Source organism: Crassostrea angulata, chromosome 10 (genome assembly GCF_025612915.1).
Source record: "Crassostrea angulata isolate pt1a10 chromosome 10, ASM2561291v2, whole genome shotgun sequence".
Classification (NCBI taxonomy): Eukaryota; Metazoa; Mollusca; class Bivalvia; order Ostreida; family Ostreidae; genus Magallana; species Magallana angulata.
Genome location: NC_069120.1, coordinates 23,621,176 through 23,646,594, shown reverse-complemented (window position 1 = coordinate 23,646,594; position 25,419 = coordinate 23,621,176). Strand labels below are relative to the sequence as shown.

General features: G+C 33.7%; 2 protein-coding genes across 3 annotated transcripts; one reads left to right on the top strand and one right to left on the bottom strand.

Annotated features, from left to right (window-relative positions):
- Positions 1–1,734: 1,734 nt before the first annotated feature.
- LOC128166340 (KH domain-containing, RNA-binding, signal transduction-associated protein 2-like) lies at positions 1,735–9,831 on the bottom strand. Of its 2 annotated transcripts, XR_008241149.1 has the most exons (10): positions 9,648–9,831; positions 6,795–6,913; positions 6,394–6,510; positions 6,115–6,258; positions 4,534–4,700; positions 4,023–4,149; positions 3,860–3,927; positions 3,658–3,725; positions 3,377–3,548; positions 1,735–1,895 (listed from the first exon to the last, which is right to left on the bottom strand). XR_008241149.1 is itself a non-coding variant. In XM_052831441.1 (9 exons), exons 1-9 carry the CDS (start codon positions 9,739–9,741, stop codon positions 3,442–3,444), a joined length of 1,011 nt encoding a protein of 336 aa, XP_052687401.1. In that variant the 5' UTR covers positions 9,742–9,830; the 3' UTR covers positions 3,296–3,441. The 2 variants fall into 2 exon arrangements, 1 of the variants encoding a protein (XP_052687401.1); XM_052831441.1 differs by lacking the exon at positions 1,735–1,895 and having other exon boundaries at positions 3,296–3,548; positions 9,648–9,830.
- A 178-nt stretch (positions 9,832–10,009) lies between these two features.
- LOC128166341 (prefoldin subunit 1-like) lies at positions 10,010–15,251 on the top strand. The gene is made up of 4 exons (XM_052831443.1): positions 10,010–10,174; positions 12,599–12,765; positions 13,653–13,737; positions 15,126–15,251. Exons 1-4 carry the CDS (start codon positions 10,142–10,144, stop codon positions 15,210–15,212), a joined length of 372 nt encoding a protein of 123 aa, XP_052687403.1. The 5' UTR covers positions 10,010–10,141; the 3' UTR covers positions 15,213–15,251.
- The last annotated feature ends 10,168 nt before the right edge of the window (positions 15,252–25,419 follow it).

Sequence of the window (25,419 nt, the reverse complement as noted above, 5' to 3'; positions counted from 1 at the left end):
GTACTTAGTGGTGGTGAATTTGGACCGAGGACCGTAGGAAAAGGAAGGATGCCGTGCATCAGTATTGTCGGCAGTTGAGTACCCCACCAGGATCTCTACGTTAGTCTAGTGAGAATGTTGGAATGCTCAGTACAATACTGTAAACCAACTTTTATTCGCGTGCGAGAAATTTTCGCGAGGTTAGGGAGAGCCTCGTCTTCGCGAATATTTCTCGCCGCGACCCAGTCCTTGTCATGTGCTTGTTATAACAAGGGTATGGATAAGACTTGGTCGCGAACATATGTCGTCGTCACAAACCAGTTTATTGGAAGTTAAAATAAAGTCGCCGCGAATAAAAGCTGGCTTACAGTAAGCCGGACGGAACAAGTTTGCATACCAACGGATAGTAAAGTCTTTTTATTAGGCGATTTATACCTTATCTTATAGTCTAACACGAGACAGAAATGTAATTTCATGATGAATTATCAAATTTCTTTAAACAAAATTAAAATTACAACATACGGACAATATTCAAAATGTTTAAACACAATGAGGAACGGGTACATAGACCTTGATGCAAGTACAAGTTAAACCCGAGACGTGTCGGGATATATGTTTCATTGGCATGCAACACTGATTCCTATATAATGAATTCAAGAAGTAACAGTGACAGTAATAGTTCTCCAATGAAAGGGATTTGACTTTTTAGAGGACTTTACTTAACCTTTGAGAAAAAGTTAAGTTCAAAGTCGTTGCACATTTGATATAAAAACAGTTCATTATGGGCAATTTTTCAGGTGGCATTGCACATTTGTCTAAATTAAAGTTGAGTACATTATTCACTGACTTATAACTTTCAAGATTTTACAAAAAATACGTTTTATAATTGTGTGGAAAGGTATAAATATAAAGCCTTGGCGAGATTCAAACTCATGACTTGCAGATTCGTAGTGAACGCTCTAACCCATTGCGCTACGCTGTTAGGTAATAATTTTTTGAAAGAAAATAATTATAACATTATACTTCATATTTTGTTTATTGCGGTAGGGCCATATAAGAAATTCGTCACAGTAGGGAGTTGCCCAAACAATGTCAAAGGGAGAGAAAATATGGAAAGGATCAGGATTTTTAAAGAAATCCGATATACATGTAGACTTGAATATGCTTGTAAATCTTGGAACTTGATTGAAGATCATGGCACACTCCTTGCCTACAGACATTCGGGTATTTTGGTAAATACTGAGCCAAATCAATATTCGGTCAAGGACAGACACAATCCAGAAATTCACCTCAAAGACCTTTACCTTCGACTTATAACTCACAAGCACACCATAATGAAGTATAAACCGGGTTCACCATTTTTGTCCGAAAAAAAAAATAGTGTAAAGAGTAAAACCTTCACCTAGAAATGTGGTTCAGTGAATGTAAACCCAAAGACAATATGTAGGTAATATGTGCCAAATTGGTCCAGACAAGGACTTTACAAAACATTTTGGTTGTGTCTATTTTCTTCCAAGATTTATCAGCTTTATATGTGCCATACATGGAGATAATAGTAAGCAATACCTACACCGTATGGATCATAATGAAGGGTGTAAAATACAAATTGCAGCACAATCCTCCTTCGAGTTATCTTCTCTTTGTTACAATCGACCGATTGATTATGAAATAAACAATGAAAGATCTCAATAATAAATTCATCTTCTAATACCTGTACCTGATGACTATGGGATACATACAATATTTACAACAAAATTTCAAAGCAATGTACCTTTATTTGGATAATACATTGCCACAACAAAAACAAAATACATACAAAAATGTACAATTCATATAAAAAATGTATAAAAAGATATTTAAAGGTGTATAGTTCCTTTGAACACAATGTGGTTTTGAACATCTTTGCAGGAGACAACCTGTGAAATAGAAAAAGTATTATTCAGAAGATTGCTCATATTGCATTTGATCAAAGGAATGAATGTCACAACCAGCTAATTTTAAAACTAAAAGTCCATGAACATTTGGGTTATTTTTTAAAGATTAAATTAAGATCAAGATTTCATCTCATTAAGGCTCCCTGTATATTAGATAATTACAATAAATCCAATCATCATATAAAAAGTTAAACATTTTAAATATTAAATAACACCATATATTTACAAACACAAGTTGTGACAAACCTTTCCATTACTTGAAATTTTGGAAAATGGACTCATTTAAATCAGGATTTGAATTATATTATTTACATTATTTATAAGGTTGAATGCTTAAACTACTTTTTACAGGAACATGTATTAGTTCTGAGAACATAATGTTAAGTTTTTTTTTAATTTTCAGACCATTTGGAAGTCCTCTTTTATTTACCTGTTTCTAGGTGTCTTACCAGTCTCGATCAAGAAATATGGGGCTGTAATATTTCGTCTCTTCTTCACTTTCTTTTTGATTGGAATTAAAAATATCACAAAGAAACGAGAGTATCTTTTGTTTGTGCTACCTTTTTTTTTAAAAACACAACACATTGAAGGCCATGATGTTAAATTTAAGATTTTGGAAACTGCAAGTCTCCCCATCAAATTAATTTGAGAAGGTAAGTCTAGTTGCGCATCTAAATGTACTTTATATACACAAATATTGATTCATGATGCGAGTTTCAAATCCCCATTTTTCGGTTAACAATTTTTCAATCAATTTTTAATTTACCATAAATGTACATGCAAATAACGATGTTTAATTTTATTATTACAAATTTAAACTTTTCACTATTTCTTTCCCCCTTTAAAACTTAAAATTTTTGTTTTCTATATACATACTCTGTCTATCTGTAAAAATTAAGTTAGGTCTGTTAATACAAAGATTCACAAACAAACAAATCCAATGCCTCAGATGTAATCTAAAGGGATATATGCTATTCATGTTTATTTTATCTTGCAAGTCCTTTTAATCAATGACTTTACATATTGTGTCTATTTTTAATTATTAATGACCAAACTACACCCTAAGTTTAGTTTTCAAGTTTGATTTTGGATATTAGTACTAAGTATTTTATTTTTTTTAAAACTGAGACATTGGATTTTTAGAGAGAAAAAACATTATTATTTGGTGTATTTTTTTCCTTTTATTTACATGTACTATACTAACAAGATCTGACAGTGAACACAATATCATTTTATTTATTTTTTATATACACAGGTTTACAACACATTTTTCTTTTAATTTGTCTCCCTTGACATCAAAGAACTTAAGTTTTATAGCCATTTCATACAGATACAATGGTGGGTTATTTTTTTTTTAATAGCTCAATGCTAGGATTTAAAACATTATCAAGTTATCGTTCTTATCAGATCATTCAACTGGGCTAAGAAATGTTTAGTCAAATGCAGCAAAGGTAACAAAGTACCTTCAGTAAATTGATGTGTGAAATATGCGAGATAAAACAGTTGGCATGTGTGGGAATTCCAGTCATCAATAGCCTCCCCGTGCATTGCCGTATGGATGGGGACGCCCCCGCCCCCCTCTAGGAGCAGGTGGGGCTTTACCAAAGGAACCTCCTCCTGCTGACCATCCACTATCTGTTGACAAAGGACAAGTTCATTGCCATACAATTATTTTTTCTAGCGATTCAGTTTTGGTTTCTTTAAAAATCATATCTATTTGGAGATGTTCATAAAGAATGCTTACCTTTGCCATAATTGTCATCATAACCTTGTGCACTTGAACCATGACCATAGTCAAAATATTGTGTATCTCTACAAGAGGAAGAAACAAAAAGTGCGTAATTGTCTTTATCTACTGATTCAAGTGGAAAACTATGCACTTTTTAAATGTCTAAAAATTTTCTTAACCCCCCTCCCCAATCTCTTCATCAAAGCATGACTCTTACCCAGCAGCATAACTTGACTCTGCATACGGATCTCTCGCATAGGGGTCAGCATATGGATCTTCATAGCCCTTAAATGAGGGAACAAACTCATATATTATTATGCCTGCGCTAAATACATCACAGACAACTGCTGTACATACAATGAGAGTCCTCAACAACTCACCTGATTGCTGTAATCCTCGTAAACCTCTGTGTGGGGAGGTAGAGGTGGTGGTGCTGGTCGACCACGGCCTGCTGGGGCCCCTCTAGGTGCTGGAGCTCCTCTAGGGGTACCTCTTGCAGGTGCTCCCCTGTAAAATATAAAAGGTCATCTTCTAACTCTGTATATTTTAAGAATTTAACATCAAACCTGTGTGATCCTCTGTTTAACATACTATCATTATTCTGTATACAAAAGCTTATTTACATAAATATCTGTGTATTCCAGGGAACCAAATACATGTGAATTCCCCATCCCCAATTTATTCTTAAGGCCAAAAAAACTAATCTCTATGCTCTTAAGCAACATTTTAAAACTTTCAGGCAGGTATATTATTTTTATTTTTCTATATCAATGTCGGCAGAATTTGACCAGTTGTAATGGGGTCCCGACAACCAAAACACTTTTTGGGATGGCCAAATAATTAACAAAAAAACTCCTGTGCAGCAATTTGAGAGTATGAAGCAGGGCTGACCTGGGTGGGGGTGCCCCCCTTCCTGCTGGTGATGTGAGTAGTCCCCCTCTTCCTCTATCCCCTGGGCCACCTCTGCCTCTCCCACGTCCACCACCTGCTCCTGGTTTCTCACCATTCAGGTACATCATCTCCTCCATTTGTTGTTGGTGAATTTCATCATTGAACTCCTGTGATGAAAATTTGTTTCATGAGAAGTCAACTTGAAGATAAAATAACGAAATTTTACACAGGTTTGGCAGTGGTAAATATTATGCAAGATTATAAAACTAATGGATATAAATAAGATGTACTATATATCACTGGCTCAAGAGGCAAGTGCTGTGATTAAAATTAATATGAAATATGTAGCTATGTTTACTTCCCCAAATTACTTTATTATCTTTAAATTGCAAGCATTCAGAGTTCTTGAAATTTTTTTCTGCTGTCAGTCATTTGGACTGACTACCATCTGAAGTTTGTCAGTCCAGACAAATTTCTATCAGTCCAAAATTTTTTAATAGAAAGATAAAAAACTATATTTGAATTTTATTATCAATTTATTTCATTCTTAACTTACAAGCCTTCCATATTCTCTCATTTTTTCCTGATCTGATTCCTCTTAACTTTCACATTCTGGCTTCTCACGTTCACATTCTTAATATCTATCACTTCATTAATTTTAACTTCCTTCCCTCTCTCTCTTATCAACTTTCCTTTTTTCTTTCTTTCTCATTCTCCTTTTCTCTTTCTGCACATATCATGCCACGGGGGCTTAGTTGTCGGATAGTGGAGTTCTTATTATTAGCTCCCGAAGACATAAATGATTAAAATTAGTATTTTTGTCTGTATTTCTGTGAATAACAATAAAAACTTTAACTTACAACCCTGTTTCAATCATGTAAAAAGTGTATAAAATGTACATAAAAAACGTAAAAACGACACTCGCCATCTTGGATCTTTTGCGGGCCATCGGTTCACGTTATGTTTTAAAATGATTGAAAGCCTTATTCCCATCGTCTAACTATACATCTCTTAGTCGCATTATAAACGCATCATGTCAATATGTACTTAACACTCGCCAAACTTAATGAAAGCATCGGAAGTTTACATTTACGTGACATAAATTCTATATATTAGTACTGAGATGTTCTGAAAACGTATGATCAGTCTAGAGAGAGCCAAAAATTCGTGAAAAACTCTTCTTGATTTATCATATGCATTCAGATCTCCTCAGTGATTACCCAGAACTGTATATTAGTACTGAGATGTTCTGAAAACGTATGATCAGTCTAGAGAGAGCCAAACATTCGTGAAAAACTCTTCTTGATTTATCATATGCATTCAGATCTCCTCAGTGATTACCCAGAACAGTTTGCATCATATTTGTTGCTTATGTACGAAATTAAGTCATATTTTCGCAAGTTCCCCTGTCAACTTTTACCAGTCATTTGGACTGACAGGCAAGCTCAAGTAATCGGCCCTTGGTTATTTTTATTGGTCTTGTCGACAGGACCAAAAAATTTCAAGAACTCTGAAGCATTTCCCAATTTCTGCCAACCTGTTTTACAGTTTCTTTAGTATAATATGTAAAAGTATACTTACAGGTGATAAAAACTTGGCTAGTTCTGATAATGCATGAGAGAGTCTGGCATAAGCATCTGATATTTCACTATAGACTTCCACAAGCACATGCAACTCTTCATTAAGATGTGCATACTTTCCACCTTCTTTCTTTAATTCATCTTCCTGTAAATACATCATATTCATTTCATAGCCATAAATATTTTCTCATGACAAATCAGAGTAACTGTATAAAAAATATGATGAAACTTGACAAATAGTGTTGTAAATTACAATTTCAAATATTCATTGCGAGTTTACCTTAGCTTTATCACGCATTGACCCTTTGCCAAGAATGGACATTTTTGTCCCTGTTTCTTCTTGTAATCGTTTGAGTGACATTCCTTTTGGTCCCAATAATTTTCCCACAAAGTTAAACTAAAGAACAACAAAAATCAACAATAGACACAAGTGGTAATTCAACACATCTCAAAAACTGACCAGCCTATCCCTTATAACAATTTGGAATGACCATGAAATTCTTCAATACTTAAATTTGGACTCAAAACATTTAGAGTCATTAGCATACATGTAAGCTATTAATGTATCTAAATTTGATTATGTTTTAACAAAGCACAAGTTTTTAAGATAGATTTTAATATTCTTCAGACAAACATATACACACACAAGGATTACAATTGCTATTCCTCAATATGCCTTACTTTTGGGTATTCATTTTGTGGAATCTTAACTTTGACTGCTACACCTTGAGGTCTGTTATGATGAGCTTCCACAGTAGGAATAACTTTCTTGCCTCCTCCACCTTCTGCTCTTTTGATTTCTTTACAACAGAAATGAAATAATATACATAAAACACATTTGTGGTTAAGTTATGTTTAAAATAAATAAAATTTATTGAGCCATCATTTTCTGAATCACCATTTTGTTTTCCTTTGTTTTTAGGATTAAATGAATTTTTCATCAGTGTTACCCTAAACACAATTTTTTTTTAAAGGCCTAAGTAGAGGCGCTGCCACAGTATTCCGACAGGATGTTAGAAACAAATCTGAATTATTGTTATGGTGATTTCAACTGTTATTTCCATGCAAGTCAAACTATACACCTTCAAAAAATTACCAATAACTGGTACGTGGTATACATCAAACCTTTTATTCAACAGATTCAATCGGGGTGTTAAGGGCCATATCGTTTTAATCTACAATTGATTAGTATGGCTATTCGGAACTCATCAGCTTATTCGCGACTGGTAATGGCTTCCCTAGTGGTTTGTTCAAATTAAATTCAATTCAAAATTACATACAGCAATATTGCATTCATATCGTCAGGGACATAGTGTACATCAACAAAAAACTAGAACTGTCCTAATGGGACTAATACCCCCGCTAGGCTAATTTCAAATGGGACAAATAATTGAATTGAATAATAATTAAGGTTTGGAACACATAAAAAAAAAAAATTCTAGAATTGTAAAAAAAAAAAAAAAAGTTAACAAAGAAAAATTAAAATCAAAATAGTCAGAATTTCACTGTAAAAACATATCTATAACAGCAATACATTTACAAATGTATGTTTTTGATGATATATTTTTTTAATTTAATTGATTTAAGGAAAAACCAACAAAATGACAATAACCCCTCCCTTTGCAGTGAATAGAAATACCGGTAGCCAAGCAATGCTCTTCTGTTGATAAAACTTTCAATATCTTTCTAATAAGAGTCTTGACAGATGCAATTAGTTGTTTCAAATTTTCCTCACTTTCTCCTATGGCACAATTGAACTCCATATCAGAAAATTGATCCCATAGGACTATGATTTTCTTTGATGAGTTTGTTAAATTTAATAAACTCCCAAAACATTACCATAATTACCATACTATGTAAAAATATGTAAAAAAGAAAATTCAATATTACAAACAATTTTAAAATTGCCAAAACACTACAATCATATCAGTAATTTTGAATTTCATTTAAATTAATGCCCAATAGGGTCACTTCATCAAATTACTTGACAAATAAATTTCAACAACCTCTAAAAATAGTTTAACTTCTTTATTAATAATTATATTATTTATTTCCTTATAATGATAGACCTTTTGGTTTACATGAAACAGTTTTAAAATAGCCCCAAAACCATCACCCATTTTACAGATTATCAATTTCCCCTGAACACATGCTCCATCTGAGCCATGGCTCAGATAATGGCTCCCTTGGGACAAATGAATTCAGCCACACTTGTCTTTGATGTTCTCATTAGCTCCTAAGAATTTATCACTGACAAACAAAAACTTTGCATTGTCAGTTGATAGAATACTTATAAAAAATAATTTTTTTTAATTAATTAAGACATAAAGACAAAAAACTCCATCTGAATGTATTTATATAAATATATTTTAGAGTGTTTTCTATTAATTAATTAATAAAATCTGTAAGGATTACCTCCCTTACTTTTCAACATTAGTGTACAATATATAGAATAAGGAAAATGAAAACTGTCATAAAATCATTAAATCTTGTCTGATCTTAAAAAAAATTGCAGGTGCACATCTTCAGATGGTGTTCAACATATGTACAAATTTTCAAACTGTTCCATGCAGTAATAAAAAATTCTATAGGGGGGACAAAGTTGCGTCTACAGACAGACGGACAGACGGACAGACAGACAGACGGACAGACGGACAGGGTGAAACCAATATACCCCCCTAAACTTCGTTTGCGGGGGTATAATAAGATCTCAAATAGGAACATCTACTGCATTCTATCGTTAAAATGACATAATTTATGTCCTACGAACCCGGTTTAACGATAGAATTTGTCGCATATACTCGCTTTGTAGCAAATAAAAAAATTATATCGCGCTGTATCTCACCTAAATTTTCATATGATTGGTCTCAAATACCTACAATGTTGCTCTTTTATAATCCCATATTACCACATTAACTGTTTTTGCAATGAAATCGCTGGCACTTTTAACATCCCGATTGAAAATTCACTGTTTATGGTCGCCATGTTAACAATAAAATCCGAGAATTTCGAGTGCGATTTCAGACAAAATGCTAGGCAAATTCAAACGCATTATTTAACAAAATGCGTAGCCTGGTCACGGTAAGATTATTCTTTTTGCTACAGCACCACAAAATCTGTACCCTATTCGGAACTGGTTAATTAACTGTACCACAAAATTATTTCACCACAAAATGTACAAAAAGAACTGTACACACCTATTTACTACATAATGCTTCACCTGAATATCTTTTCATCCTTTTACTTAAATGCTGGGTTAAATGAATGCTGGTTGTTTTGCATAGATCAAGGTGCAAGACTTTGTCTGTTACTGTGCTGTTTTTATTCTTCCATGTTACGACTTAGTATCTTATGGTATAAACATAAAACTCAAGATATGACGAGAAAGGCACAATCATACTTAAACACAACACACATCATTTTTCTATGCAGCCTCTTAAAAAACTTAGTCGAGACGACTAATTTGTTTTAAATTACATATTTCGTATTTTAGACCAACACGTGCTCATAACCAACCGGCTCGAATAAATTTACCTTCTGTTAGAATTCGATGCGTGTTCAACAATTTTACTTCTATTTGTTCGATCTGTCCAAGTTCATCTTTGAGTTCATTTACATAGTCTGCCATTTCTATACAACCAAAATTGTTCGTCAAGGGTAATGCAGTTCTCTCTTTGTTGGATAATGGCGGAAAATGGCGTCGCAAAATTACAGGCAAATGTATGATTCCGCTATAGAAATAGTTCTGAATAAATCACACAATCAGATTGTAATACACTTTAAGTAAATAACACTATATAAATATAATACTTAAAAATTATTATTAGCGAGCGATCAAGGTGAAAAATGGTGAAATGATAGCAATATCTATATTGCGTATGAATATCAGTGATTTTTTCCGATCCCGACAAATTAAATTTTTAAACCTCGGACTCGGCGTACGCTTTACAGAAAACGACAAGTTCTGAGAAGTCGGAAAAGACGGATTGCCGATTGGATCAAGTTGTACAATCAAACTAAACAAAACCATGGCAATGCAAGTTGACTTGGAACTTAAAAAAGTAAGTAAAATAAAATATTCGTTATATGGCAAGAAAATAGACCTGACCTTTACCCTTCCTATCTATTTGTAACCAGTAACATTGGTTACATTTTACATGTTTATGACACAAACAAGTACCCTTTAAAAAAAAAATTCTTTGATCCGTTTACACATATTTATGAAAAAAGGGCTCAATGTAGATTATATATAAAATGTAAACGGTGTAACCGTTGGGCCGACCGCAGATTATTTGGTTACAGTACTGTTTGGTCTTTGTAAAAGAGAGAATAAAATTCATTGTGATTGTCTGCTTCAAATCATAAACCAAAGTTAAACTAACAGGGCTGTCACAGCACTTCATGGTACGGGGCCAGGTCACTCTCCATTGGGAAAATTATCGACATTTTTTCTCAAATTGGGAAAATTTAAGATACTTTAATATGTCATTAAATAACTTCTGTATTTAGTACAATCTGTTGTTCACTTCTTAATTAAAGTTTTACTTTTACAGCCAGCTAGGTATCAGGTGTGTTCGCCCCATCCACATGTTCGCCTTAGTCCGTTCAATCTAGGTCCGTTCGCTCTAATTATAAATAATCGTTCGCCTTAAACCTTGTTCGCTCCTTGTTTATAAATAAACCATATTATAAGTCATTTTATTTACTTTTAGCTTAAAACTTCTTAACTCTTATTAATTATTCGTATAAAATATGTTTTTCCTTCATTAAAAATTGGTATAATTGTAAGATTTTAATTGCCGTAAATTGTCGATAACCGTTTTCTTGTTTTTAGAATGATTCGCTTGGTGTTTTTTAAACAATTAAAGAATTTGAGACTGTATATGGCTCATTCAGAAGCTTAGCAGATGATTATCACCTATTCTATTTCTATCTTTAAAGAATTTACATATACACTATCCTTTGATCTCTAAATGAGATATATACGGAAATGGAAGTCAGGAACATGTAACTGTATCAAACTACATGTACTGTCAACCATGGTGATTATTATGTAGAAGTAGAAAGGGCGGTATTGTTTTATAAATTATATATATATGTATCTTTCAAAATGTTTAAATTGACCAGAATACACAAAAATATATAAATTAATTCATCCTATATAAAATTAAGGCGAACGGACACGGTGCGAACGGCGTCAAGAGCAAACGGACCTAGGGCGAACGAAAACTAGAGCGAACGGCGTCAAGGGCAAACGCGTTTTAGAGCGAACGAACAGCCAATCGCCAGCTATTAGCTAAAATGATGTTCTCAGGAACTAACCAAAAGGTTCAGAATTATGAAGAGGCCATTTTTTTTTAAAATTTTATTTATACATGTTGATTTAGATTTTTTATTTGAAATTTTATAGTGGTCAGGAAAATAAGACTTCATTTTTTTCACATGATTGATGCATGTTGATTTGCATTTTTTTAAAAATCAAGGTATTAACCCACAGATAAAGATAAAAACCCCAAAAAACATTTTTTTTCAAAAATATTTTAAAAAAAAGATTAAAATCAAATTTGGAAAAGGGAACCAAACTTACCGTAGTCATGTGGAATTTTTATACTTTATTTCATAGATTAAATATTTGCAATATCTTATAAGCAAAATTCTGTGTATGTTACTGACATCTTGTGTATTTACGGTTATTAGTAAACCCTGTGACCCAATTACAGCCGTAATGCAGAAGACCTGTTTACAAAGTCTAAATTATTTCATGATAATGTAAGCATTTACTTGAAAGGCTTATGATCTAAAAACAAGATATCAACCAATGCTACTAGCTGTCATCACAAATAATGATTTATAACCATCCTTTATAAATTTCTGAGCACTTTCAAATGCATCACTCGTAATGCCGTGCTGTATAACCGACCTTAGATAGAATGTTCTATCGTTAAAATGACAGATGTCCTACGGACCAGCCTGGTCATGGTAAGATTATTCTTTCTAAACCAACCCCAAAGTTAGGCTTGTTATTCACCACAGGGGTTGAGTCCAGTTGTGAGAACCTTTTAATTAAAATAATCATCAGTGTCTGCCCAATTACATGATCATTAGAGATATAATTAAGCCAGCTTTAATCAATTACAGCAAATGAACTAACCAAAAAGCAAGCAGCTCGTGCAAATCTCCCAAGTTGTTAATAATTAATGCAATTGGGAATTTTTATCCTAAAATTGGGAAAATCTATGGCTTTTTGCCATTGGGAATGGGTCGATATTTGGTTCAAATTTGAGGGGAGTGATGGCCCTGACTAAACAGACAAGATAAGTAAATAGTTAAAATTGATCTGACCTAGGTCAGACTTCTGTTAAAGAATGTTACTTAAGTTTATTAATAATCTTTTCACTAGACTGTAAACCAAGTTAACTGCATATTGATGAGTGTTATTTCATATTAGCATACATGGTTTTGTATTATGGAACTTTTTTTGACAGGCATTTCAGGAACTTCAGGTGAAAATGGTAACAAGTACTCAACAGATTAAAGTATCAGATGCTCAAATTGATCAACTGAAGCGGAGTATCAAACACTCAGAACTAGTAGAACATGAAATAGGAGCTCTACCAGACAGCACAAGACTTTATGAAGGAGTAGGAAGAATGTAAGTGATTGTTATAAGCCATCCAAGGGCATGGTATTATATAGGTTTTTAATATATGCCCATGTGCTGATGCAGGATTGATGTTAAATTTCTGCAGAATCGATGTAAAATTTATGTACAAACATATATTTTATGTTTTTTATTAAAATGATTATATAAATATTTGAGATGATAACCTGTATTTTTTTTTTATCATTAAATAAACTACACATATTTCAGTTATATGATTTGAAAGTAAAAAGTAGCTGTATGTTTCTGCAGACCTATTATGAAAGTGTAGTTTAACCAAAAGCTTTGTCAATGCACATGCAGCTTTGCTCAGAGAGAACTGTGCTTAAAAGAGAATAATGATTAAAACTGAATGAAAATGTAAAATGAATTGGTGAAATAAAATTTAATTTGTTTGTACTTTGCTTAAAAAACAAAAATAATTCGTAAAAAAGGAAAAGTATTTTTGTATTATGTATTGAGTATTTAATTATGTTGGTATTTGGAAAAATGTACAAGTTTTCTATATTTGATTTATTATAGTTTTTGAGAAAGTGTTTTTATTCTCAAAATGTTTATCAGTAGGATCCTTTCATAATTTACAAACTATAATAATATATGCATGTATTTGTATGACGATGTACACCACTCCTTGTAATGCAAAAAACTTTTTTTTTCATTTTTCAATATTTTTTGACCCTGAAAAACCAGATGGTTTGTGGCCATTATTTGATGCTAACATCAATTATTTTTCTTGATCAATGTACGAGTTATGTAATCTGTATTTGAAGAAGAGGTGCAGTTACAGTTAACTATATATACACATAGAAAAGAAAATTATGATAAAGAAATATGATTTAAAATTCATATTGCTAATAAATGCTTGACTTTACTTGCAGGTTCATTCTACAGCCTCATGACAGTATTAAAAAGAATCTTGCAAATAAAAAAAAGGGAGCAGAGGAGAAGATTAAAAACCTAGAGGTACACATATTTTTTAGGCATCCTATATTAAAACAAGTAAAGATGCATATATTTTGTTGCTTTCTTGTATTTTTTTATCTCCTTATTACAACAATCATTAAGCTCAGTTAAGGGATTTTAGATAATGTCTCATCTTTTTTTTTTTTGTATACTTTATCTTAAAATTTATAGACTTCTAATTTTCTAGACAAGATTGTTTGATTAATGTTACCATGTTCAGTTGTACAATATTTTATTTTTAGACCCAACTTGTCTTATGTTTGCCTAATGAGATTTATTCAAGACTATTTTGTGTATTATTATTTCAAGAGTCGTCTATAAAACTTACTGGCCAACATGACCAGTTATCTATCTAAAGGTACTGGTCCGCAAACTTAACTGGCCCCTATATATTTTGTAGCAATCAATGTGACTTGTTTCATAAAAAACCAAGCCCTTTTCTTTTATATACGTAGAATTACCTTTAACTTTTTATCCTCCAGAGACATATGGCCTTTTCCAACTTAACTTGGTACAGAGCATCCTTGGGTAAATTGGAATTCAATTTTGCTCAAATAAAGGGTCACATCCTCTCTCAAAGGGAGATAATTTAATAGAATTATTGAATGTTTGTTGATATTTTAAAAAATTATCTTAAATGAATTTTGCCCCCAAAAACTAAACCTAAATGACTTTTTCTCAACAAATGGTTGTAGAGAGGACACCAGTAAACCCCCTTCATAATTTAAAACTTCAAAATAAGTCAGTAACTGCGCAGTTCGCATCTGTTTTGAGTTATTAAAAAGGCATTGTCCTGTTCTTGTATGCATACCTGTACTTTTCAAACAAAATGACATGTAGGACTTCATATTTATTGCTGTTATATCTTTTTGCAACATTTTTGGCCAGTTTCGGCAGAAACAAGCCAGTTCAAGAAATGATTACATTTTATCCCCAAATGTACAAGATGGCCGCACATCCCCCTTAAAAAGCTGAAAGTTGTGTGGAAGAATCCTTAGTGATTGTAGATTCAAGTTTGTTCAAATGATAATTCCTAGGGGAACGATTGGGCCATGATGAGTTGAATATTTACACAGGAATCTTTTTGTAAAACAAACAACAACAAATGGGGCTCAGAAGATTCAGAGAACATTTTTTAAAATTCTTGTACACCTCTTTTAATTTGTTTAGGCCTTTTCCATCTAATACCATATAACACTGATTTGATGAAAATTTTGGCTATTGTTGCCCAAGTGATTTACATGGCCCTTGGACCTTATTATCTTTAAAATAAAACTGAAACTTACTTTATTGCAAACATTGAGCAAAAGTTCTTATACATTGTAGTATCAATTGTGATTCAATTACCATACATAATTTTATTGTTCATCTGAAACTTCTTTTTACAGACGTCCAAATCCTACTTGGAAAAAAGCATAAAAGAAAGTGAAGATAACCTTAGAGAATTGGTTATGTCAAAACAACAGAACAGATAGTTTTTTGTATTCTTTTATAATAAATATGTCCTAAATGTATGCTCTCTTCAGTTATCTCTTCTTCTTCTTAAACAGTTCATACTACCTGTATTAAAGGTTTCCTTAACTTGTAAGTAACTTTAACTGTAATTGATGACATATTCAGGTTACTTAACCAGCATTATTCAACATTTACTTAGTACATGTTAAATAACTATTCTTTATTTGATCCAATGAAGTAAAACTCTTCCCCTCTACAAAATGGTGTTTTTGTCTAAATATACTACAATTGTAACCGTGAAATTCACTACTTTCAGGTTTACTTTTTATCATGTATATGACACATCAAATACAAAATCGATCATTAGGTTATAAATGTATGGCCCACAAAATTCGCATAAATGAGCTAAGTATAGTTACAGTTGATAAACTGGATTTACTGACTGTAAAGTACAGTTAACATTTAAAAACTTATTTAATGCAATGTCGCTACCTTCATATCCCGAATGAATCACCAAAAAAAGCATTTTATTGTTTAATTAATCTAAAAAGTTATCGTTTTGTTTTAAGCATAATGCATGTTTTTTTCGCATTAGAGATTTAAAAAACAAAACGTAATGCTGACATATTCATAAAGAAAAAAATATTTTAACTTGCCTTATATGCAATTGAATAGTGAACTGCGTTCTATCTAGAACGCAGTTCGCAATTCAAAATTTAGAATTCATATTTGGGGCCCGATTGCCTTATATGCAATTGAATAGTGAACTGCGTTCTATCTAGAACGCAGTTCGCAATTCAAAATTTAGAATTCATATTTGCGGTTGATTGCCTTATATGCAATTGAATAGTGAACTGCGTTCTATCTAGAACGCAGTTCGCAATTCAAAATCTATAATTCATATATGGGGCCCGATTGCCTTATATGCAAATGAATAGTGAACTGCGTTCTATCTAGAACACAGTTCGCAATTCAAAATTTACAATTCATATTTTCAGTTCGCAATTTAATAGTGAACTGCGTTCTATCTAGAACGCAGTTCGCAATTCAAAATTTAGAATTCATATTTGGGGCCCGATTGCCTTATATGCAATTGAATAGTGAACTGCGTTCTATCTAGAACGCAGTTCGCAATTCAAATTGTTGAATAGTGAACTGCGTTCTATCTAGAACGCAGTTCGCAATTCAAATTTTAGAATTCATATTTGCGGCTTGATTGCCTTATATGCAATTGAATAGTGAACTGCGTTCTATCTAGAACGCAGTTCGCAATTCAAAATCTAGAATTCATATTTGGGGCCCGATTGCCTTATATGCAATTGAATAGTGAACTGCGTTCTATCTAGAACGCAGTTCGCAATTCAAAATTTACAATTCATATTTGGGGCCTGATTGCCTTATATGCAATTGAATAGTGAACTGTGTTCTATCTAGAACGCAGTTCGCAATTCAAAATTTAGAATTCATATTTGGGGTCCTATTGCCCAATATGCATCTATCTTGAACGCAGTTCGCAATTGAAATTGTTGAATAGTGAACTGCGTTCTATCTAGAACGCAGTTTGCAATTCAAAATTTAGAATTCATGTTTGGGGCCCGATTGCCTTATATGCAATTGAATAGTGAACTGCGTTCTATCTAGAACGCAGTTCGCAATTCAAATTGTTAAATAGTGAACTGCGTTCTATCTAGAACGCAGTTCGCAATTCAAAATTTAGAATTCATACTTGTGGCTTGATTGCCTTATATGCAATTGAATAGTTAACTGCGTTCTATCTAGAACGCAGTTCGCAATTCAAAACATAGAATTCATATTTGGGGCCCGATTGCCCTATATGCAATTGAATAGTGAACTGCGTTCTATCTAGAACGCAGTTCGCAATTCAAAATCTAGAATTTATATTTGGGGCCCGATTGCCTTATCTGCAATTGAATAGTGAACTGCGTTCTAGAACGCAGTTTGCAATTCATATTTGGGGCCCGAAATTTTCAGGGGCATCTACTAGTGGTATTTCACTACCACTGTGAAAATATGTTGATGCAGTTATCTATAGTTTTTGAGATTTGTATGGTGTCCGGATAGGGCCATTTGCGTTAGCGCGACATCGCGTTCAGATAAACGAAACATCGCGCTAACACATGTACACAACACACCGTCGCGCTAACGCAACTTTGCACAACACGCCGTCGCGCTAACACACAACACGCCGTCGCGCTAACACACAGCACGCCGTCGCGCGAACACACAACACGCCGTCGCGCAAACACAACTTTGCACAACATGCCATCGCGCTAACACACAACACACTATCGCGCTAACACAAAACACGCCGTTGCGCTAACACAACTTTGCACAACACGCCGTCGCGCTAACACAACTTTGCACAACACGCCGTCGCGCTAACACAACTTTGCTTAACACGCCGTCGCGCTAACGCAACTTTGCAAGTTTCACAGTCTAGTAGGAAGTCGTGTCCGGAAATATAAGACTGCGCATGCTGAAATTTGTAGGCCTGGAAGCATGGATGAAAAATAAATAAAATGTACTTTGAAATACATATATTATTTTCAATTATTATCAATACATATGAATAAAAATATAGTTACTAGTATGTCATTGTATAAGGATATGCTAGAGTGCATATACATTTTTAATAAATCTACCAATTGATAAATTTACCTCAAATATTTGATATAATTAATTAATTCAGCAATGATATATTTCTAACATGTACATGTCACAAATTCATATTAGGTGCACTGTATATTACCAAAGCAAAGAAATTTTAAAATGTAAAATTACAGGTATATAACATGTCACACTGGCGTCGGAAGCAAATTGAAAGGGAGGGGGGGGGGGGGGGCTAGACTGATCCTCAGAAATATTGAGAGAAAAAACCTAATTCCCAAAATCATGAAAATCCTAATCCGTTTGGGGTATGGGGGGGGGGGGGGGGGTAATCCTATACTTCCAAAACAAAAATCTTTCCGGCCATACATCTTTTTTCCCCAAATCATGAAAATCCTAATCCGTGGGGGAAGGGGGGGGGGGGGGGTTATGCCTTTCACTCCAACTTCTAAATCTTTCAAACGTACATTACGGAACAATTATGTTTCCTGCGAAAAAAAGTGTGTGTGTGTGTGGGGGGGGGGGGGGGGGGGGAGGGGGGGGGGGGGGCTGAACTCTCTATTCTGCTATGTTCCTAAACTTAGAAAAAAAAGACAGCCCCCCCCCCCCCTCTCCGGTTCCGACCCCTATGTGTCATGAATATATTATTGTTGATTTAATGAATTTTATTAAATATTTAAGGTAAATGTATCAATTGGTAGATTTTATAATAATTCATAATCTTATATAGTGACACACTAGTAACTTTATTTTTATTCATATGCACTGATAATAAATGAAAATAATTTATATATTTCAAAGTATATTTCATTTATTTTTCATCCATGCATGCGTGCTTGCATATTTCAGCATGCGCAGTCTGATATTTCCGGACACGACTTCCTACTAGACTATGAAACTTGCAAAGTTGCGTTAGCGCGACGGCGTGTTGTGTGTTAGCGCGACGGCGTGTTATGTGTTAGCGCGACGGCGTGTTGTGTGTAAGCGCGATGTCTCGTTTATCTGAACGCGATGTCGCGCTAACGCAAATGGCCCTATCCGGACACCATACAAATCTCAAAAACTATAGATAACTGCATAACCATATTTTCACAGTGGTAGTGAAATACCACTAGTAGATGCCCCTGAAATTTTCGGGCCCCAAATATGAATTGCGAACTGCGTTCTAGAACGCAGTTCACTATTCAATTGCATATAAGCCCGATTCTCAAAAAACTATAGATATCTGCATCACCATATTTTCACAGTGGTAATGAAATACCACTAGTAGATGCCCCTGAAAATTTCGGGCCCTAAATATGAATTCTAAATTTTGAATCCCGAACTGCATTCTAGAAAGAACGCAGTTCACTATTCAATTGCATATAAGCCCGATTCTCAGAAACTATAGATAACTGCAACACCATATTTTCACAGTGGTAGTGAAATACCACTAGTAGATGCCCCTGAAAAATTCAGGTCGCAAATATGAATTCTAAATTTTGAATTGCGAACTGCGTTCTAGATAGAACGCAGTTCACTATTCATTTACATATAAGCCCGATTCTTAAACATAGGTAATCACAGATTACATAGCTCACCGAGACGAGGCATCACCTTTATGAGGAATCACCTTTATGAGACCACCTTTTTCATATTATTTGAAAATCATAGTTAATAATGATCTTAGATATACATGGATACTGTTTTGACACAATATCGTATAACAATATCATATAATAAAAATTGTATAATAATCATATGTTCATTTCATAGGGTATTATATGATACAATGTTTATCAATACAATAATATAAAATACAATATTGCATCCTACGATACCAGTACAATATATATCATATATTACAATAAAATACAGTAATAAATAATGATTAAATATGATATTGTAACATATGATATGACATTGTATCTTGTTATACATTATTGTATTTGATCACATAATTCAAAATAATAATATATTATGATATTGATATTATATGATAATATGATATCATATGATATATGATACAATATAATAATATATGATACAATATCATATCACATAATGCATCACAATATTGTAACATATGATATTATACTGTATAATATTGTAACATGATATTGTATTGTATGATATTGTACCATATTTGATACATGATAGGATATCCTATAATGTATCAAATATTGTATCATATTTGATACATGATAGGATATTGTATCAAATTATTATAATGTATATATTGTATTAGATACAACATTGTATCATATCAATTGATACAATATCATGTGATATAGTACTATATTATATCATACAATATCATACTATACTTTATTGTATTATATGATACAATATCACATTATACAATATCATTAATACATTTTCATATGATATAATAATATATTATATAAACCAATATAATATTATACAATATTGCATCATATGATATGATATATATTATACAATATCATATCATATGATACAATATTATATGTTGCAATATCATATGAAATAGCATGTGATAAAATATTATATATGTGATAATTTACAATATCATATTATACAATATTGTATCATAATAAACAATACTATACATAACAATATCATAATACAATATCATATCATAATGTACAAAAAAATGATACAATATCATATCGTATCTTATAACTTATAACAATATAATATATGATATAATATTGTATCATATAAAACAATAGTGTATCATATCATACAATACTATATCATAGGAATCATATTATATCATTTAACAACGAACACATCTATCAAGCAGGTTTTAGATAGGATATGTTTTTTTAGCACTCTGATAATGGAGATCTGCATCTGAAGCTACCTCTGCAGTTCATTAATATTATAGTTAAATCAACTATGCAATCTATTATCTATATATGTGACCTGTTCCAGAAAAACAAATCTCATCCAGCATCCGAAACCTACGCCTCAGATTCAGCATTCAAGCCTGCCAGGTGCATCAGTATGATATGATGCATCATCCATGCAAGTTTGGTGACGGACCAGTAATAACTATGATATAATCATAAGAGAGCACCTGCTTCAAAAACACCAGCTCTTAAAACCTTAACCTCCCTCCAGCATCCGAAACCTATGGGTCAAATTCAGCATTCATGCCTGTCAGGTGCATCAGTATCATAAGACGCACCATCCATGCAAGTTTAGTAAAGTTAGGACCAATAATAACTAAGATATATTTTTTAGCATCCTTGATAATGAAGATCAGGCTCTGCATCTGAAGCTACCTCTGCGATTCATATATATTATAGTTCAAATAACTATGCAAGTTTGAAATAGTACTAATATTTATTAAACATGTGACCTGTTCCAAAAAATTAACCTAATCCAGCATCCGAAACCTTTGGCTCAGATTCAGCATTCAAGCCTGTCAGGTGCATCAGTATAATAAGACGTATCATCCATGCAAGTTTTATGAAGTTAGGACCAGTAATAACTAAGATATAATCATCAAAGGGCACCTGCTCCAAAAACTTTAACCAGCTCTCAAAACCTTAACCTAATCCAGCATCCGAAACCTTTGGCTCAGATTCAGCATTCAAGCCTGTCAGGTGCATCAGTATAATAAGACGTATCACCCATGCAAGTTTTATGAAGTTAGGACCAGTAATAACTAAGATATAATCATCAAAGGGCACCTGCTCCAAAAACTTTAACCAGCTCTAAAAACCTAAACCTCATCCAGCATCTGAAACCTATGGCTCAGATTCAGCATTCAAGCCTGCCAGGTACATTAGTATCATAAGACGCACCATCTATGCAAATTTAGTGAAGTTAGGACCAGTAATAACTAAGATATAATCATCAAAGGGCAACTGCTCCAAAAACTTTAAACAGCTCTAAAAACCTTAACGTCATCCAGCATCTGAAACCTATGGCTCAGATTCAGCATTTAAGTATGTCTGATGCATCAGTATCATAAGATGCACCATCCATGCAAGTTTGGTAAAGTTAAGACCAGTAGTAACCTAGAAATTGCTACCAAAGGGCACCTGCACAAAAAAACTTTAACTTGCTCCAAAACCCTTAACCTCCTCCAGCATCTGCAACTCATGGCCCTGATTCAGCATTCAAGTCTTTCAAGTCCATGAGTAGGTCAAGATGCATCATCCATGCAAGTTTGGTGAAGATAGGACAAGTAATAATTAGATACAGGACCTGCAACAAAAACTTTAACCAGGTCCAGACGCCGACGCCGAGGGTATAGCATAAGCCCCCCCCCCCCCCCCCCCCCCCCCGACTTCGTCTCGGTGAGCTAAAAACTACCCAAATATGAATGCATATAAGCCCGATTCTTAAAAACTACCCAAATATAAATTCCAGATTTTGAATTGCAAACTGCGTTCTAGATAGAACGCAGTTCACTATTCAAATGCATATAAGGCAATCAGGCCCCAAATATGAATTCTAGATTTTGAATTGCGAACTGCATTCTAGATAGAACGCAGTTCACTATTCAATTGCATATAAGGCAATCCGGCCCCAAATATGAATTCTAAATTTTGAATTGCGAACTGCGTTCTAGACAGAACGCAGTTCACTTTTCAGTTGCGAACTGCGAATATGAATTCTAAATTTTGAATTGCGAACTGCGTTCTAGATAGAACGAAGTTCACTATTCAATTGCATATAAGGCAATCCGGCCTCAAATATGAATTGTAAATTTTGAATTGCGAACTGCGTTCTAGATAGAATGCAGTTCACTATTCAATTGCGAACTGCGAATATGAATTGTAAATATTGAATTGCGAACTGCGTTCTAGATAGAACGCAGTTCACTATTCAACAATTTCAATTGTGAACTGCGTTCTAGATAGAACGCAGTTCATTATTCAAATGCATATTGGGCAATCGGACCCCAAATATGAATTCTAAATTTTGAATTGCGAACTGCGTTCTAGATAGAACGCAGATCACTATTCAGTTGTGAACTGCGAATATGAATTCTAAATTTTGAATTGCGAACTGCGTTTTAGATAGAACGCAGTTCACTTTTCAATTGCATATAAGGCAATCGGACCCCAAATATGAATTCTAAATTTTGAATTGCGAACTGCGTTCTAGATAGAACGAAGTTCACTATTCAATTGCATATAAGGCAATCCGGCCTCAAATATGAATTGTAAATTTTGAATTGCGAACTGCGTTCTAGATAGAATGCAGTTCACTATTCAATTGCGAACTGCGAATATGAATTGCAAATTTTGAATTGCGAACTGCGTTCTAGATAGAACGCAGTTCACTATTCGACAATTTCAATTGCGAACTGCGTTCTAGATAGAACGCAATTCACTATTCAAATGCATATTGGGTAATCGGACCCCAAATATGAATTCTAAATTTTGAATTGCGAACTGCGTTCTAGATAGAACGCAGTTCACTTTTCAGATGCGAACTGCAAATATGAATTCTAAATTTTGAATTGCGAACTGCGTTCTAGATAGAATGCAGATCACTATTCAGTTGTGAACTGCGAATATGAATTCTAAATTTTGAATTGCGAACTGCGTTCTAGATAGAACGCAGTTCACTTTTCAATTGCATATAAGGCAATCGGACCCCAAATATGGATTCTAAATTTTGAATTGCGAACTGCGTTCTAGATAGAACGCAGTTCACAATTCAATTGCGAACTGCGAATATGAATTCTAAATTTTGAATTGCGAACTGCGTTCTAGATAGAATGCAGTTCACTATTCAATTGCGAACTGCGAATATAAATTGTAAATTTTGAATTGCGAACTGCGTTCTAGATAGAACGCAGTTCACTATTCGACAATTTCAATTGCGAACTGCGTTCTAGATAGAACGCAATTCACTATTCAAATGCATATTGGGTAATCGGACCCCAAATATGAATTCTAAATTTTGAATTGCGAACTGCGTTCTAGATAGAACGCAGTTCACTTTTCAGTTGCGAACTGCAAATATGAATTCTAAATTTTGAATTGCGAACTGCGTTCTAGATAGAACGAAGTTCACTATTCAATTGCATATAAGGCAATCCGGCCTCAAATATGAATTCTAAATTTTGAATTGCGAACTGCGTTCTAGATAGAATGCAGTTCACTATTCAATTGCGAACTGCGAATATGAATTGTAAATTTTGAATTGCGAACTGCGTTCTAGATAGAACGCAGTTCACTATTCAACAATTTCAATTGTGAACTGCGTGGATTGCCCATCAAAGAAGTTAAGTCGTTCATATAACTTGGAAGAGTGGTAGACAGACAGGGTACCACAGATCGTGTCATCAAGTCAAGATCCGGCAAAGCAAGGGCTGGATTTGCCATGCTAAATAACATTTGGTCCTGAAGGAAAATCTGCACTACTACCTAATTGCGGATCCTCAACTTCAATGTGACGTCAGTCTTACTGTATGGAGCAGAGACAACTCACCAGAACAGCAAGGCATTTTATAACACCTGTCTCATGTGCGTCTTCAACATCAGATGGCATGAAAGGATCACAAATGAGGAACCTTGGAGAGAGCGAGACAGGAACCAGTAGACATTAAAATTAGACAAACGAAGGACAACTGGATTGGACACACCCTGAGGAAGCCAACACGCAGCTTCACTGCCAAACCCTGTTCTGGAACCCACAGAAGAAGAGAAAGAGGGGGCAACTGAAAACACCTGAAGGCAGGTCACGTAGGCAGAATTGAAGGGACTGGACATGACCTGGAACGACGCGCCAAAGGCAGCCCAGAACCGTGTTTGTTGGACTATTGTTGATAGCATATGTTCTCACAGAACGACAGGCCAAAGTAAGTAAGTATTGCTTTAATGGTATAAAAATATAAAGTTTTTAGAAGAAATGAAAACACTGACAAAACTGACTATAACATACTACAACATGTTAGAAAATCTTCTGGTATAATAAATAAAATTTTCCAAATACTTTGAATACATGATGATAAATATATATTATTTAAAAATTCGTCACGGAATTGTAATTCTTTTCATTTTTTGTCTATATACACTTATCAAATGAATATGTATATTTATGACCTATGACTTTCGGTGTCATTGTATTTCCATATACTGGGATAAATCTCCTAGATGTCTTAAAATCGATAATGTATTTTTTTAACCTCTCTTTTTGCACTTTCGTCTTAAAATTGTATTCAGTTTACTGTAAATTCCTAATTAAACGCAAGGAATTAATATCCGCGTAAAATTGCGAGAAGTTCGTCTCGCGAATTCTAATATCTTGCTTTATATTCGGACACATGTAAACTACATAAACTATGATAAAATTTCGGCATTTGCGATTTTATGTTCTCGCGATTTGATGGAAAATCGTTGAATCGTGGAATTAAGTACTCGCGTAAAATAAGGAATCTACAGTACACAACTCCCCACTACAGAAGTGTTTCTGTCTCTTTAATAAATGTTTCTGGGAGTTGAATTTTATCAACTCTCCTATGCACAGATGCAGTTACTCTGGCAAAATGGAAGTAAAACAGTGTTTGAAATTACTTAATATCTTAAACACTGTTGACACCCCAACCCCTAAACCATAATATATTCTTGCTCCTTATGTAATGGGACATCATATTGTATATAGGTT

Bases quoted from the DNA above. Each gene is read 5' to 3' on its own strand.
- LOC128166340 (XM_052831441.1), bottom strand. From the start codon at position 9,741: ATGGCAGACTATGTAAATGAACTCAAAGATGAACTTGGACAGATCGAA. The intron at 6,914-9,647 runs GTAAATTTATTC...TCTGTTGTAAAG, and splicing joins GCATCGAATTCTAACAGAAG to AAATCAAAAGAGCAGAAGGT. The intron at 3,928-4,022 runs GTGAGTTGTTGA...CCCTCATTTAAG, and splicing joins ACGAGGATTACAGCAATCAG to GGCTATGAAGATCCATATGC.
- LOC128166341 (XM_052831443.1), top strand. From the start codon at position 10,142: ATGGCAATGCAAGTTGACTTGGAACTTAAAAAA. The intron at 10,175-12,598 runs GTAAGTAAAATA...TTTTTTTGACAG, and splicing joins TTGACTTGGAACTTAAAAAA to GCATTTCAGGAACTTCAGGT. The intron at 13,738-15,125 runs GTACACATATTT...TTCTTTTTACAG, and splicing joins AGAAGATTAAAAACCTAGAG to ACGTCCAAATCCTACTTGGA.